Source organism: Staurois parvus, unplaced genomic scaffold, assembly GCF_062004578.1.
Source record: "Staurois parvus isolate SC_StPar_1 unplaced genomic scaffold, SC_StPar_1.0 ptg000244l, whole genome shotgun sequence".
Taxonomy (NCBI): Eukaryota; Metazoa; Chordata; class Amphibia; order Anura; family Ranidae; genus Staurois; species Staurois parvus.
Window position 1 is genome coordinate 5,908,744 of NW_028318040.1, and position 16,352 is coordinate 5,925,095.

General features: G+C 40.2%; 1 protein-coding gene across 2 annotated transcripts in view; it reads left to right on the forward strand.

The window, feature by feature from the left end:
• The window catches only part of CENPE (centromere protein E), a 155,892-nt gene that overhangs the window by 62,277 nt on the left and 77,263 nt on the right, over positions 1 to 16,352 (forward strand). For both annotated transcript variants that reach the window (XM_089680529.1, XM_089680528.1), the window contains 8 exons: positions 5,400 to 5,577; positions 5,958 to 6,112; positions 7,779 to 8,090; positions 8,173 to 8,220; positions 8,306 to 8,392; positions 10,515 to 10,829; positions 12,062 to 12,205; positions 13,690 to 13,986. In XM_089680529.1, the coding sequence (XP_089536655.1) occupies positions 5,400 to 5,577; positions 5,958 to 6,112; positions 7,779 to 8,090; positions 8,173 to 8,220; positions 8,306 to 8,392; positions 10,515 to 10,829; positions 12,062 to 12,205; positions 13,690 to 13,986 (1,536 nt within the window). The remainder of the gene's footprint in view (positions 1 to 5,399; positions 5,578 to 5,957; positions 6,113 to 7,778; positions 8,091 to 8,172; positions 8,221 to 8,305; positions 8,393 to 10,514; positions 10,830 to 12,061; positions 12,206 to 13,689; positions 13,987 to 16,352) is intronic.

Consider the following 16,352-nt stretch of genomic DNA (forward strand, 5'->3'; position numbering starts at 1 on the left):
TTTAACAGCCTCCCGCCCACCATATAGTACAATGACGGGCGCAAGGCGGTTCTCTCGTTCTGGGAGGACGTCATATGACATCCTCCCATTCTCAGCACGCATGCACGGCTCTGGGAGCGCGCAAGGATTGGAGGTGCGCTGTGTCCCTTGGACACAGCGGTTCACCGATCCATGGAAAGAGCCAAAGATGTCTGCTCAGTCATGTGATCATGTGATCGGTTATCGGCATTTCTCTCCTCACGAGCTGTCACGCTGACAGCTTGAGAGGAGAGCCAGTAAACGGCATTCCTCAGTGGGGAAATGTACACAGATCATCAGAGCACTGATGTACAGTGTGCCCTGATAAGTCTAGCCCCAGCAGTGCCACCTGTCAGTGTCCATCAGTGCCATGTGCCAGTGCTCATCAGTGCCACATTTCAGTGGCTAACAGTGCACATCAATGCCACATATCAGTGCCCATCTGAGCTGCCTTTCAGTGTCACCCATCAGTGCCAGTCAGTGCTGCCTAGCAGTGCCGTCTATCAGTGCCTGTCAGTGCTGCCTATCAGTGCCAAGTATCATTGCTGCCTTTCAGTTCCCATCAGTGCCACCTACCAGTGCCTCCTCATCAGTGCCCATCACTGCCACCTCTCAGTGCAGCCTATCAGTGCCCATCAGTGCAGCCTCATTAGCACACATCAGTGAAGGAGAAAAATCACTTATTTACAAAATTTTATAACAAAAACTAAGAATTTTATTTTTTCAAAATTTTCTGTGGTTTTTGGTTTAAGAAAAAATAAAAAACCCAGAGGTGATTAAATACCACCAAAATAAAGCTTTATCTGTAACAAAAAAATGATAAAAATTTCATATGGGTACAGTGTTGCATGACCACGCAATTGTCATTCAAAGTGTGACAGCGCTGAAAGCTGGAAATTGGCCTGGGCACGAAGGGGGTATAAGTGCCCTGTAGGCTAGTGGTCAATCCAGGGTTTCTCAACTGATGTTCTGCAAAACCCTATAGCTGAAGTTCATTTATATCTACCCAACGTTGGCTTCACTTTTTCTACCGCTAATTGACATCTAGAATGTTTAGCGTGGCATCACCAGAGAGAGAAAACTTTAAGCATAAACTGATAGTTCTGGCTCTCTGATGACCTCCCTCTGACAAACAATGGTTGACCACAGTCCCTGCCATTATGCACTGCACTTCCAGCCTGGGGAGCCTGTGTGGACTCTGGCAAATGTGCAGTGGGAGCCCCACTTCTTTCCAGGGCACATCAGAGGGAAGAACAGTGTGGGAGGTTAGAAGAATTGGGCAGCACAAAGCCATGTTGGTGAGAAGGGAGATGGGGAGGCCTTCTGTGACACATGGATGGTCTTGCGCAAGGAATATCAGGAATATCTGTAGCTGCTCTTGTAGGCAACATGCAGGTGACCTGCTTATTTTAAGTTTTTTTTTTTTTTTTTTTGTTTTGTTTTGTTTTGTTTTTTTTTTTTCCTGACGCACCAATGTGCAGTCGAAGGTTTGCACTGAGCACCGATGATGAATGAGTTATTTTGTGACTCATTAAAGTAGTGCTCAAAAGCAAACATTTATTCTATTGCAGCTTACCTTTTCTTAGATGTAGTGGCTGTATTAGTTTTATTTTTACGCTTTCTTTCCTTCATTTTAACCTAGTGATCTGGCCAAGAACATCTGTTTTTCAAAAGAACAGACTCTTCCAGATGTGTCAGTATACAGGGATGACACAAACCATTTGACACTGCCAGGGGTGCTTGCAATGATCAGATAATATTTATTCATGTAAACTTTTATCCCAAAAGAAAAAAAAAATCTTTTTTTCTGTAACTGCAGTGTGAGCTGGAGTGTGGCTTCATTTTGATACTGTATTTAAATCTGTTTGTACATCCAACATTCCTCTCCCCCTCACCTTCATTTATACAGTAGGATTCCCTTTTTTGTTCTACCTGAAGGTGCTCACAGGTGTCAGATGGCTTCTCAACGGTGGCGTATGATCCATGGGCCCTGATGGGGGGGGGGGGGCTCCCTGTGTCCTCACACATTGCACCCATGGAGGAGTTGCTGCCACTCAACCTGTCCTCTAAAAAGGCTCCCCTCTGCTCTTATGTGCTCCCCACCCCGTAGCGCAATCCCCTGTGACTCCAGTGCAACTGTTGGCTTTACCCCTCAAGACGAATTTTCATGCTTTAGTGACTCCCATGGGAGGATTCAACTTCCCAAAAAGATCAAAACTCCCTACATATGTGTGTGTGCTAATAATGATTTTAGTGTATTTTAAGTGAAAACCGTGATCTGATAAACCTCAAACTACTGCTGTGGGGATTGTACTGGGGGTCAGTTTGTGGCTCAGTACAATCCCCCTAGGACAGTCTGACTGGCCTGGGGGGTGATAATACTGTGGGACAGATTGAACTAGGTGGGAAAGATTATATTGGGGCACATATTGACCTGGGAGGGGTGGATTATATTGGGGGACAGACTGACCTGGGGGGTATTATCCTGGGATGATATGTTTTTTATTTAACCACACCTTTTAAGCTCCTCCCACTAATAATGCAATTGGGTCACACCTACTGTTCTCCAGCAAACACTGCACAGTGCATTACTCTTCTACTTGTTCATTTACTATCCTAGCCAACACCCCTAACACAATGAAAATCATGCCCACTCTTCACTGTGGCATATTAAGCACACCACTTTATTTCCTTAAAAGAAAAAAATGGGGCGCAATATATGATCTTGCACACAGGCCCACTGATTTTCATAAAATTCTCGATCCACTAACTCTAGGTGGATGTGTCAGCTTGCTTCTTAAGCCTATGGTATAAGGGTTCTTTCCTTCCTGGTCTGCGTTCATTCCACTAGGAGTGCCAGTGCCTTCTGTACTGCTCCGCATCAAGCTTCTGTTCAAATTTGTAAATTGTTTTCCTGATCAAGTCCTGCATACCACTAAAAGAATTTAAAAAAAAAAAAAAAAAAAAAAAAACATTGTAAAGGTTCTACCTTGTCTTCTCTTCACAAGTTTACAAAGTTCTATCAGTGCTTTGGGGCAACCCACGCATTGATGAATATTAACTACTCCGTGTCCTGTAATGTACAATTGGCTCAGAAACAAACCAGTGAGGAGGCAGCAGGGGGCAGGACAAAGTTGTGCTCTGTCTTATGGACACACTGAGCAGGCTTGAGAGCGGGCACTCGGCAGGGGATGCTAAAAGAGAACCAGGCCTGCTTTGTGCAAAACCATTCAACAGAGCAGGAAAGTATGACATGCTGCTTGTTTTTTAAAAATAAAAATTGAGCCTTCAGAATCGCTTTTAATAAAATTCCCATGACATTCATTAAGAAGGTTTATTTAATTGGTACATCTTGTTTCCTTTTTTTATGGCTTGTTTTATTAGTATTGTGACTAGTATTGTGTTCTTGTATCATAATAAAGTGTAAGAAGGGTTTATAAATATATTAAAATGGAAATAAACTTGTACCGTTAAAAGAAAAAAAAACAAAACAACTTGCTACCAGTGTTAATCCATTCAAAGAAAGTCACTCTACCAGTGTTAATCAATTTAAATTATTGAAATAAACATACCCACAATTGTATTCAGATGTTTTCCTTGCTAATTTGTATGTACTATATATTTTATGTCTCTCCTGTGAAAAAGGGGTAGATGGGGATATGATGCCATTTTCTGTCCCCAAATTGCACATAATACACATGTGCAGGACAAAACAGAAGCACATACGTCAGCCTGTTTACTTGCAACTCGGCAAGTTTTCCCCACTGCCTCTGTGAATGTGTCTAGCCATTGGATGGCTGATTGCCGGTAATTGGGAGCACAGGGAGCATCCAAACCTGAAGCACTATTAAGGTGTATGTAAATGCTAACAATAAGGTTCATTTATTTGCTCCCTTTCGATCTATTATTGATTGAAAGTGTTTTATCTGTTTGAAAACTGCAAAAATTAAAACAAAAATGTCTGTACATCAGCCAGAAATCTTGTAACCTGATAACTAATAATTTTATGTGCTCTCTGCCTCTGGATTCTAATCAGCGTTGTTCCCTGTTATCCCTGTACTACAAAACACATCCGATTATGGGGAGGGAGGTGTTATGTAGTCCTATCACCTATCATAACACTCATTGTCCTAGGGTGACAACGCTGCTCAGTATGTTCACTCTAGGACAGGAAGTGTATTAATGGAGGATTACTAGGTTAACATTAAAGTGTTACTAAACCCAGGACCCTGCATTCACTATATCTGACCTCCCATAGTACACAGAGCATGGAAATGCAATTATTTTAGTAAATATAAACTGCTAAATACCTTTTCTCATAAGCCGTATATAGCAGTCTTGCGACTTCTATCAGAGTCCAGCTGAACACTGGTTAAAGCTTGAGGAGGAGTTTTCATTCTGCTCTGACTGTCCTATGAGGCTACATGACCCCTGACCCTCTGTCTGGACAGTGCTAATTGGCTCTGTGTTGATCACATACACCCTTCCAAAGAAAAAAAAACCTCTCTAGCAATACACACCAAACTGAGCTTGTGCAGAATGACTCCTAGAGCTCTGTACGATCAGCAGATGAATTGGGAACAGAAGAAGAAGAGGAGGATCAGAGAAGTTAGGATCAAACAGCCTTTTTACACAATGTGGTTCCACAGTAAGTATAACAAGCATGTTTTACAGCATATACAGACGGATTTTACTGTTGTGGTTTAGTGACACTTGGGGGGGTAAAAGTATGAAAAAAAGAAAATAATGCAGCTGTCACTTCTAAGGATTGGTAAGCTGCAATACTATTCATTTTTGTCCCTGGGTTTAGATACATTTTAAGCAGTTTCTTTTTTTCCTTCCTAAGAGTGTACAGCCCATTTAAAGTGTTACTAAACCCACAACAATATAACAAAATACTAAACCTCCCCCCCTCTTCTTTTCTTCCACTGTCCCTGACTCATCTCCTGATAGTACAGAGCCTTGGGGGCAAGCTGCACATGTTCAGTTTGGTGTGCATTGCTAGGTTTATTTATTTATTTTGTGTTCTTGGGAGAGTGCATGTGATTGTCTGGACAGTGCCTATTGGCCCTGTGCCGGACTGTCAGGGGTTCTGCATCCACCTATAGCAGAATGAAACCGCCTACAAGCTTTAACCAGTGCTTTGCTGGACACTGATAGAAGTCACAAGACTGCTTTAACTGCTGATAAGAAAAGGTACTTAGCAGTTTATATTTACTAAAATAATTGCATTTCAGTGTTCTGTGTACTGTGGGAGACCAGTGAATGCAGGATCATGGGTTTAGTAACACTTTAAGGTTTCATTTTAATTTAAATGTAATAGTCTTTAAGCCAAACTACAGTTCAATAAAGTTACGTGTTTTGTTTTTTTTATTTTCCAGGATGAACTCACAGTTCACTGCCAACAGAGAGAGAAAGATGCCTCTGCTTATGAAAAGCAGTTAGAACTTGAGAAGTCCAATTACAAAAGAATGCAAGCTGATTTGCAGAAAGAACTGCAATGTGCATTTAATGAGATTAACCAGCTCAATGGCCTTCTTGCAGGAAGAGTCCCTAAAGGTCTGTTAATTTTGCGTTGTGTTGCTCTGCAGAAACAGCTGTAAAAAGTTTAAAAGGAATTGTACGAAATGATGCCTTAATGTACCCTATATTAAAGCATCATGCACATATGGGCTCAAAAACTCCTGTTTTACAGGAGTTGGGTCATGTTTTTTTTCCCTGCCTCTAAATGCACTGCCATGTGTTCATGGACACATAGATTTTTACAGGAGTTTAGGGGCAAAAAAAAAACCCTCACTTGCGTGTTCTGAACTTGGGCTTAGAAAACATATAGACAAATGTTAATGCTGTGCGTTTTATGTAATACCCCTTTGTGTGATGTTAAAAAATACTTTGATAAAATATCATTAATTTTAATGGTACAATGTTGTGATTTGCAGATCTGCTTTCTCGGGTGGAACTGGAGAAGAAGATTGCTGATTGCTCAAAGCAGCTTACCAATGCTTTTGGAGAGAAAAATGCTCTAGAAAGGGAAATTGCGTATTTGTCAGACTTTAAATCATTGCCTAGTGAAATTGAACAACTTAAGAACCAGGTAAAGGATTTTTTTAGCTTTTATTTTAACATGTACAATTAGCACTGTCCTTTTGGGTTGCATTGCTAGTAAATGCATTATCTTAACAATAACAATTTGCGCTCAGATGTATACAATATTGTTTCTCTAATTGACATATCAGAACTGGGCAGTAACTCTCTGCTTCTAAGGTCTGTTGAGATGACCTGGTCATTTATGGAGACCATGGAGGTCGATCACTTAGGAAGAGATGTATCATGTATTGTATCTTGTGAGCAAAAGGTAGCTGGAGAAAGAGCTTTGCAGTCCTCATTTAATTCTCCTTATTGTTTGCTAACTGTTTATTAAAGCAGATCTGTTGTCACAACCATCACTTAAGCATGGTACACACTACTAGTATGCTTAGATTTTTTCTTAATTCAACCCAGTGACCTTTTTCGGTCATGCCCCTTTGACATTTGGCCTGTGTGTACTAGGCTTTACATTTAATGTTCGCATTGTAATCACAATATAAGCAACAGCTTTGCTTGGCAACCCAATATAAGCTTACTTTGAAGGATTTCCTACATGCTTTGCGATTTCTCTTCTGCTCATTTCTTTGATCTACTTTCCGTTTCTAAGGACTACATATTCCATGGTACCTTGTTGCCTGCAAGCAGGGGGTCTCTATACTGACTGTGCCTCTTGAAACTCATCCTCTCAGCACCCCTATGCTGAAGATAGATCCATGAAGTGTGTGACACAAGCAGTGCATATGTATAATATTTCCATCGCATATGTTTCTGGAAATTACAGGATGTAAGCAGGTGCTGAAGCAATTGTCAGCTGAAAGCTAGTACCTTAAGCCAAAGTACTGTATATATGGCCATCAAACCACAGATCCTTGAAACCTTATTCAGGTGATCACAGTTGTGAATCTGAATAAATGTTTATGTGACATGATATAACTAATTAAATGTGTGGGGGTCTTGAAAAATTTCAGACTTTAAGAAGCCACCCCCTTCAAATATGGAGCAAATTGGACTATGCTTTTTATGGGGTGTTTTGCCTTCCTTTGGATCAGCTGTGGGTGTAGGGTTTTATATTGAGGTTTTCTGTTTATTTCCCTTGGTTGAACTAGATGGACTTGAGTCTTTTTTGTTTTGTTTTTTCTACCTAACTATGAAATAGCTTTTCCCATATTCTCGTTCTAGCAGGTTCTTTTTGAAGTTCCTCTAAGTAACATTATCCTTTAAATATAAAATGCACCCACCCCAAGCAACTCCACTATGTCTTAACTTGCCTGTCCTCATTCTTCTAAGATTGCCACTGTTAAACTGAATGGAAGCACCACAGCTGCTTTACAGAAAGTCTCCTCACCATGCTCATATCCTTTCATTCCTATAGAATGGCCATCCACTATTGGACCTCACCCTCAAATAGGGGTAAAGTCATCTGATACTGTATGTCCTAATGTATGCTGCAGATATCTTTCCTTGGCTTTTAAAAAAAAAAAAGTTTAAAAGATGAGCAGAAGCAGCAGCTATATATATTTTCCATGTCAGTTGTCCAATTCATTTTTGCATAATTCAAACATAATATATGTTCATTTGCATGCATTTTGGCACCGTTTACTCGTGTAGTTCAGAAGCTACATGTAGTCTGATCAATTACATATGTATGATGTATTTTGATCACTGTTGACTAGGTACAGAAAACTTCAGGCGAACTCCAACTCTTACAAAATGAAAAAGAACAATCTGTCTCTACAATATGCAATCAGAACAGCAAGATGCAAGAGCAAAAGGAACAGATTGATAGACTAATAGAGGAGGACACAAACACACAGGCAAAGTTGCAGCAAGCTGAGCAGCAATACTCTGAGCTTAAAATACTGAATGAGGACCTTCAGACAAGAAGCTTACTCACAGGTGAAGAAATTAAGAAAAAGGACCTTGAAGTTGAATGTCTAGTGAAAGAAATGAATGACCTGAAGCAGTCTTTGGAAATGTTAGGAAAGGTAAGTCTGATGTTATTACTTTTTATGTATCATTGACCACCTTTTATTTCTGACCTGTACTTTTATTTATTTTAAACAATAGCTGTCCAGAGCACAGCGAGAAAGGGAAGAGTTGGTTCAAGCTCAGCAGGTAACATGATTAGAAAGTCTTTTCCTGCTTCAGAGGACAGTTGAGTGAGTGTCATTTAAGGTGTTCTTGATTTTTACTTCTGCAGGAAAATGCTTCTTTCGCTAACACCATAGAAGAAACTCTTAAGGCCACAGTGTTTGAGAGAGACAACCTTCAGGAAGAGCTGAGCAATGTAAGTGTGTTTTTTCCTTTACTCTTAATTGAGAGATAGAGCTTGATGCATATACAATGTATGTATATATGTGTAAACTCACACGGTATAGAACAGTATCACCCCCTTTAAATTAACCTCATTTGGTTGCTTTGCAGCCTGAAATGAAGACACAGTTTTTGTTTTACCCATATGTATTTACGCAGTGCAACTTATAACATCCAAGTGAAAGATATTACACCAACATGTCAGAAAAAAACAGAATGAGTTGGAAAAAGTATCATCCCCCATTCTAAAAATTACTTGTAAACTCAATCAGGTGTAGCTAATCATCTTATCAATGGCACACAAAACCATTTGACTATTAGCTGTGATCATTTTCATTAGCTCAGCATGAAAAGAGCTTTCCTGGAGCAATTCAGTCCCTGATGGTGCAGCTGAGGCAAACGGTCAACTATGGGTGGCAATCCCACTGTTAAAAGACCTCCAGGATAAAGCTATGGACAGGTACAAGTCAGGAAATGGATATAAAATATGTCAAAGGGTTTATCAATGCCTAGAAGCACAGTGAAGACTATTATTAAAAAGTAGAAGGTATTTGGTACAACACAGACCCTCCCTGGATTAGGACATCATTTCAAAATGGATGAAAGAGTCAGGAGGCCAACAGCAACTCTGAAGCAGTTGCAGGAATTTGACAAAGCGTGGTCATTTTGTGCATATGACAATAATATCTCAAATGCTCCACAAATGTGGGTTGTATGGGAGGGTTCCAAGGAAAAAGCCACTCCTCAAAGGCCACATGCAGTCACTACTGAGCTTTGCCATCACGCACCTTGAATATTCTGAGGCCACATGGAGAAAGTGTTATGGTTAGATGAGACTAAAATTTAATAATTTGGCCTCAACACTAAACGATTTGTCTGGTGGAAATCCAATACAGCTCACCATCCAAATAACACCATTCCTACAGTAAAGCATAGGGGTGGTAATATCCTGTTATGGGGGTGTTGCTCTGCAGCAGGGGCTAGAGCACTTGTCAGCATAGAAGGAAAAATGGATGCGTCACAATACTGTCAAATTCTTGAGGAAAATCTGCTGCCAGGAAGTTGTCAACAGAAAGGTTTACCTTCCAACATGACAGTGACCCAAAGCACATAGTGGTTGAAGGAGAAAAGGATGAATCCTTGCATGGTCTAGTCAGATCCCAGAGTTAAACCCCATTGAAAGTCTATGGAATGACTTGAAGACTGCAGTCCACAAATGGTCACCATCAAATTTAACTGAATTTGAGCAGTTCTGCAAGGAAGAGTAGGCAACCATTGTAAAGTCTAAATGTGCAAAGTTAGTAGACACGTATCCCAACAGACTAAAAGCTGTAATTTTATAGCAAAAGGTGGTCCAGCAAAATATTGACACAAGGGGGTGATCCTTTTTCCAACTCTGTGATTCTGTTTTTTTTATTTTTTTATTTTTTCTGACATGATGAACTTTCACTTGAATGTTATAAGGTGCACTGTAAATACCGCTGGATAAAATAAAAACTGTGTCTGTCCTCAAGCTGCAAAGCAACAAAATGTGATTAATTTAAAAGGGGGTGATTTCTTTTCCGTGTATATATGCATGTATATATGTGTAATAAATATATATATCCCTCTCATTTAGACTGACAGCAGCCCTTGCTTCCCTCTGAAAAGCAATCCACAGTGGATTGCTTTACAGAGCACAGTTGACAAGCGACTGGAAGGCTGTTTTACCCTGAAAAGTCCTCTCCACCCTGTGGTAACTGCATAAGTTGTAGTGCAGCCCCATTCACCAAATTGAAGCAGCAGTAGATCTACTGCCAAATGCAATAGTGGAACGGGGGAGGGGGGTATACTTTTTTACCATGACATGTGTACAACCCCCTCTGACTGCTGTGTTAGAGTAAGGGCGGGGGGGGGGGGGCAGTCAGGTAGTAAAAACTGTCTCAACTACCTATTTTTGTTGCATCCCTGACCGCATGCATGAGCAAGCCCTAAGGGTTTACTTTCTCACGATCATTGACATTCAATATATACAAACTACTAGATAGTGCAATGTCCATGTTTATTAAAGCAATTTATTTCTTTACTCTTAATAAGTGGTATATATTTATTTGTAGCTATCATCTTTTGTTGAAACTCTTCAGCAACAAGCACAGGGGCAGTCTGAACTGTTCAAAGAAAAGCAGGATTTAGAACAAAAGAATCTTCAGCTTATGTCTGAAATGGAACAACTTCAAGAACAGTTGAATAACTTGAAGTCCTTGCTAAGTAATATGCAACCTGAGAGCTCAGGAGGTCAACTTAAACTTCAAGAGCTCCAGGACCAGATGACATTGCTTTCTCAGCAAAGAGATGAGCTTCAGTCCAAGGTTGAAGAGCTTACATCTGAGAAGAATATTCTAAAACAAGATCTGAATGACAATATCGACATGGTAAATAAGACCTGTTTAGCTATTGAATATCTAACCATTACTGCATATGAGTAACCATATCAAGCTTCAAAGTTGCACAAACCCATGAAGCTGCAAAAAAACTATGGTACTCAAAATTGTCCATAGACAGGACTTTAAAAGCCTTTAAGGCTCCTCATTTTAACGTTAACAGTGAAAGATGGCCTTAGAATTTTTTTTATCTCCCTCTGTTTTTTGTGAGTAAATACCTACAGTTAACGTTGTATGGGGAGAGGGCAGGGCACGGGGCTTTTAAAGTATGTGGGGCTCTATGGACCTAAAGCACTAGATGAAAACAATCCACAAAGGTAGCAGGCATCTAATCTCTTTTAGTATAAATCTGTGAAGTGGGATGACATTGGGAGTTTATTAGACCTCGGTCACCTTTTGAATTCTGTTAGTCTGTGCTAAACAAACTATTTGACTGTTCTGAACCCAGAAATGTTCGGTAACTTCAGGGTCCACACTTCACAGGGGAGATCAGTGAACGGAGTTTCACTTCTCTCATGCCGCTCTCCTTCCCAGCACCTGGTGTGATGTTCCTGGGCACCCGAGACTGATGGGTAAGCCCCAGACACACAGTTGGGGGTTAAATTATACGTTTATAGAACGGATTTGGTGGCTGTAATTCACTTCATATTCGCATGTGAAAGCTGGGAGTAAAAAAGGTAAATATTCTGTGGCACATGAGGCTTCCATTGTGCCAGTCTTTCCAAGAAAATCTTACTTGTGTGGCTCTCATGCGGATTCAATGGTTTCAGCAAGTCCCTAACCAAGAACAGGAATACATATTGGGATTTCTGACTTCACCCTTACTTTACTAATCTTGATTGAGTCACTATCCCAAATGATATAGAGACAGCCAGGCAACTAGCATTTTCAGAAAGGTCAGCAATAGCAGCCTACATATGTTTTAGTATGGCTTTCCTCTAAGTCTAAAATGCATTCCATTGTAACACAACCACTTCAGTTCCTGTTTTTGTCATCTTTTCCTTTTTGGTCCTTTTTTTAAGTATTTTAAAGTAAATGCTTAGTGTTTTTTATCAGGGGTACTATAAATATTTCATATATACAGTACAGTTGCCAGTCAGCAGGTGTAGCTATAGGCTCCCCTTATCATGTTTAGTAAGCGAACGTTTGCATTGTTTTGAAATGTTAGTATTTATATTTTAATGTACATTAACAGAAGCTCTTTTTCTGCACATTGAATTCAGTCAATTGAAACGCAGGATGAACTGAGGACAGCCCAGGAAGAGCTTAAATACCAGAAACAACTTGTGTCTGATCTAAGAAAACAGATTTCAGATTATGCTGAATGCATTTCTATACAAGCAGTAACCCATGAGGACACCGCAGAGGTAAAGTGAAAGTAAAGTAAAGTGAAATCCATCACACGGAATTAAAAAAAAAAAAAAAAAATTCAGCTTATAAAAGCATACTAGTTTTCTTTACCTTTCTAATGGGCAATTTTAATTAATGAGGTCGTCAGCTCATGTACAGTATTGCTATCAAATATAAATCCATTACAATCAAAATGAACAAATTATTGCATACTTAGATTAGATGAGAACAAACCCTAAATATTTAGTGTAGGAGTGCTAATTTAGCCAAAATGTGAACAGGTTGCATTTGAGTCTTGAAGAGCTTCTTGAGGTGATTTAGAGCTGTGTGTTTTAGGCCTTATTCACATGGCAAAAAGTGCAGCAACAATCTAGTGGTTTCCTGATGCTTTCATATACAGGTGGATGCAGCCAGTTGCAGCCGAAATGAAAGGTTAAAGCGATTCTAAAGGTGTTATTTTACGATAAAAAAACATTTCTATACTTGCTGTGTGCAGTGGTTTTACACAGAGCAAGCTGGGTCCTCCTCTTGCTATGGGGGCATTCACACACAGTGCTGCGGCTTGCCCAACCTCACCCCCCCCCCCCCTCCCCCTCATTTTTTTAAAAACAAACAAATTTTTAATCAATGATGAGAGAAATGTAATCAAAAAAGAAATGAGCATGAGCTGTGACCTGGAAAGCAAATTCTTGGCCACGAAAATTCTTTTCTGTAGCAATATGAGGTGAAATGAAGAGCTTGGTTGATCGAGTTTTGAAATCAATGGTGGCACCATCGGATTAAAAAAAATGCATGAAATTTCCAATTTTCTAAAGAAAATTTGTTTAGAATTCGACACGTACTGTATGGCCTGCAGTAGTCACACAGTCCATGATTAGGTACAGCTGGGAATTTATTGTCTTTGAACATCCATCTGTACATTCAGCTGCAGGAATCCGCTGGATTCCCACTGTATCTTGCAGTTTTCTTGTTGTGTGAATAAGGCCTAACTTCCATTAATACATGTTTTGCAAGCAACCCTTACACATTCCTGTCTCAGCATTGTGCTTATCTATAAAATATGAATTGTGACTTGAGGACATGTTGGTAACAAATCCTATAGGAGATTACCCAGTGCAGTCTTTGAAAATCACCTGACAAATTCATATTAGTTTAAAGGCAGATGTGCTCTGTGCAAGACCATGCAACATATCCCAGTAGTGTGAGAGCAGTAATTTATACATTAGTAATCCCTGGCTTCACTTTTGAAATGCTTTAATATGTGGTTCTTTGTGAAGTTACAGCAGCATTAAATATACATATGCGCTCTGATTTTGTGATATGTCAAAGCTTGAAAAACAAAAAAAAAAGTTTACTGTACTCATAAGTGGACTGTTTTTTTCCTATCTAATATTTTCCTGTTTTATAATGAAATTGACATGAGACATACTTCAGTAATGACTTATTTTCTCTCTTTGCTGTTTTATTCTTTTTGGCATTTGCACCACAAAATAAAATCCAGGCTAGTGAAGCAAATTCTGACACAATTCCCAATAAGGAAAAGGAACTGCAAGCAGACAATCTGAGTTTAATTTCTGAAATGGAGGTTCTCAAGGAAAGGATCAAATCTGGTGAGCTGACTCTAGCCACTATGGAAAGAGAAAAGCATGAACTCCTGCAGAAACTTTATTCTCTTGAAGAGGACCTCCGATCTGTCACTGAGCAGAGAGATGAGCTGGAGAACACCAAAAACAATCTACTGGCAGAAAAGGATGACCTTAAAGCTGAAGTGGAGAGAACTGCCAAACAAGTTTGTGAGGTATGTAATTTTTTTATATTCAACTTATTTTTAGTTAAGTTTTGCAAGTAACAAGGCAAGATAAGAACAGGGACAAAAATAGGTTCACAGTTGTACAGGTACATACATACATTTGTGAGAATAGGCAATATGGGTATAGGCTTTATAGAGTGTTAGTGCATGAGAGGAATAAGTTCAGATACCGATCTTACGGAGACTAGTACAGCAGGAACTGTAGGGAGGGAGGAGGGGAGGATCAGGAGAATGATGGGGGGGGTGGGAAGGAGGGTGAGAGGAACAATCAACTGTTATAACAAAGCAATGTAACAGTACCAGCCATAATGGAAAGAAAAACAAAACTAGAAAAGTTGTTGTTAAACTCCAAATATTAGGTGTCATCAAACTTGAACTGTGCACTTGGGATGAAGTGACCATAAGTTCCAAGATCTATGAAATTTGCCGTAAGAAAAGTGAATGAAAGAAAATCTCCTTTTCCATATTACATTGGGTGTTCAGGTCAGAGATCACTCTAGTCATGGATGGGGAAACTGGAGTTCCGTAGTCTAGTGATATTACTTTTAGCTTCATAAAGAACATGTATGATAATGCTATGCAAATCAAGAGAGAAATTATCTATGCTGATATGGAGTAGAGCTAACCCTTGGTTGGGTTGCACTATAGTGCCTGATATTTCTGAAATCAAAATAAAGACGCTATTCCAGAAGGACCTAATCGATTTACAAGACCAGATTATATGGAGTAGGGAACTTATTTCTCCACATTGTCTCCAGCATTGTGAAGAGCATGATGTATATACAGGTGAAACTCGAAAAATTAAAAACCCACAATCTCAGAAAATTTTAATTTTACATGCAATCAATAAAACAAGGATTGTGCATAGAACAATATCGGACCTCTGAAAAGTATAAGCATGCATATGTACTCAGTACTTGGTTTGGGCCCCTTTTGCAGCAATTACTGCCTCAATGCGGCATGGCATGAAAGCTATCAGCCTGTGGCACTGCTGAGGTGTTATGGAAGACCAGGATGCTTCAATAGCGGCCTTCAACTCTTCTGCATTGTTCGGTCTCATGTCTCTCATCTTTCTCTTGGCAATGCCCCATAGATTCTCTATGGGGTTCAGGTCAGGCGAGTTTGCTGGCCAATCAAGCACAGTAATCCCACGGTCATTGAACCAGGTTTTGGTGCTTTTGGCAGTGTGGGCAGGTGCCAGGTCCTGCTGGAAAATGAAGTCAGCATCCCCATAAAGCTCGTCTGCGGAAGGAAGCATGAAGTGCTCCAAAATCTCCTGGTTGATGGCTGCGTTGACCCTGGACTTAATGAAGCACAGTGGACCAACACCAGCAGATGACATGGCTCCCCAAATCAACACAGACTGTGGAAACTTCACACTGGACATCGAGCATCTTGCAGTGTGTGCCTCTCCATTCTTCCTCCATACTCTGGGTCCTTGGTTTCCAAATGAAATGCAAAAGTTGCTCTCATCAGAAAAGAGGACTTTGGACCACTGAGCAACAGACCAGGTCTGTTTTTCTTTAGCCCAGGTAAGACGCTTCTGACATTGTTGTTCAGGAGCGACTTGACAAGAGGAATACGACATTTGAAGCCCATGTCCAGGATCCGTGTGTGTGTGTGTGTGTGTGTGTGTGTGGGGTGGCTCTTGATGCACTGACTCCAGCCTCAGTCCACTCCTTGTGAAAGTCCCCAACACTTTTGAATGGCCTTTTCCTGACAATCCTCTCCAGGCTGCGGTCATCCCTGCTGCTTGTGCACCTTTTTCTTCCACACTTTTCCCTTCCACATAACTTTCTATTAATGTGCTTTGATACAGCACTTTGGGAACATCCAACTTCTTTTGCAATTACCTTGTGAGGCTTTCCCTCCTTATGGAGGGTGTCGATGGTTTTCTGCACAACTGTCAGGTGAGCAGTCTTTCCCATGATTGTGATTCCTACTGAACCAGACTGAGAGACCATTTAAAGGCTCAGGAACCCTTTGCAGGTCTTATGGCTTAATTAGCTGATTAGAGTGGGACACTTTGAGCCTAGAATATTGCACCTTTTCACAATATTCTAATTTTCTGAGATTGTGGATTTTGGGTTTTCATGAGCTGTAAGCCATAATCATCACAATTATGACAAATCATGGCTTGAACTATCTTGCTTTGCATGTAATGAGTCTATCTCATATATTAGTTTCACCTTTCAAGTTGCATTACTGAAATAAATGAACTTTTGCACGATATTCTAATTTTTTGAGTTTCACCTATATTCTAGTTGGGAAAACTGGGGTCAGGTACCATTGGTGTAACAATTTGATTCCCAGTGTGAAGCACAGCGGGAGGCCTTGTAGGTTATAGTGAAGGC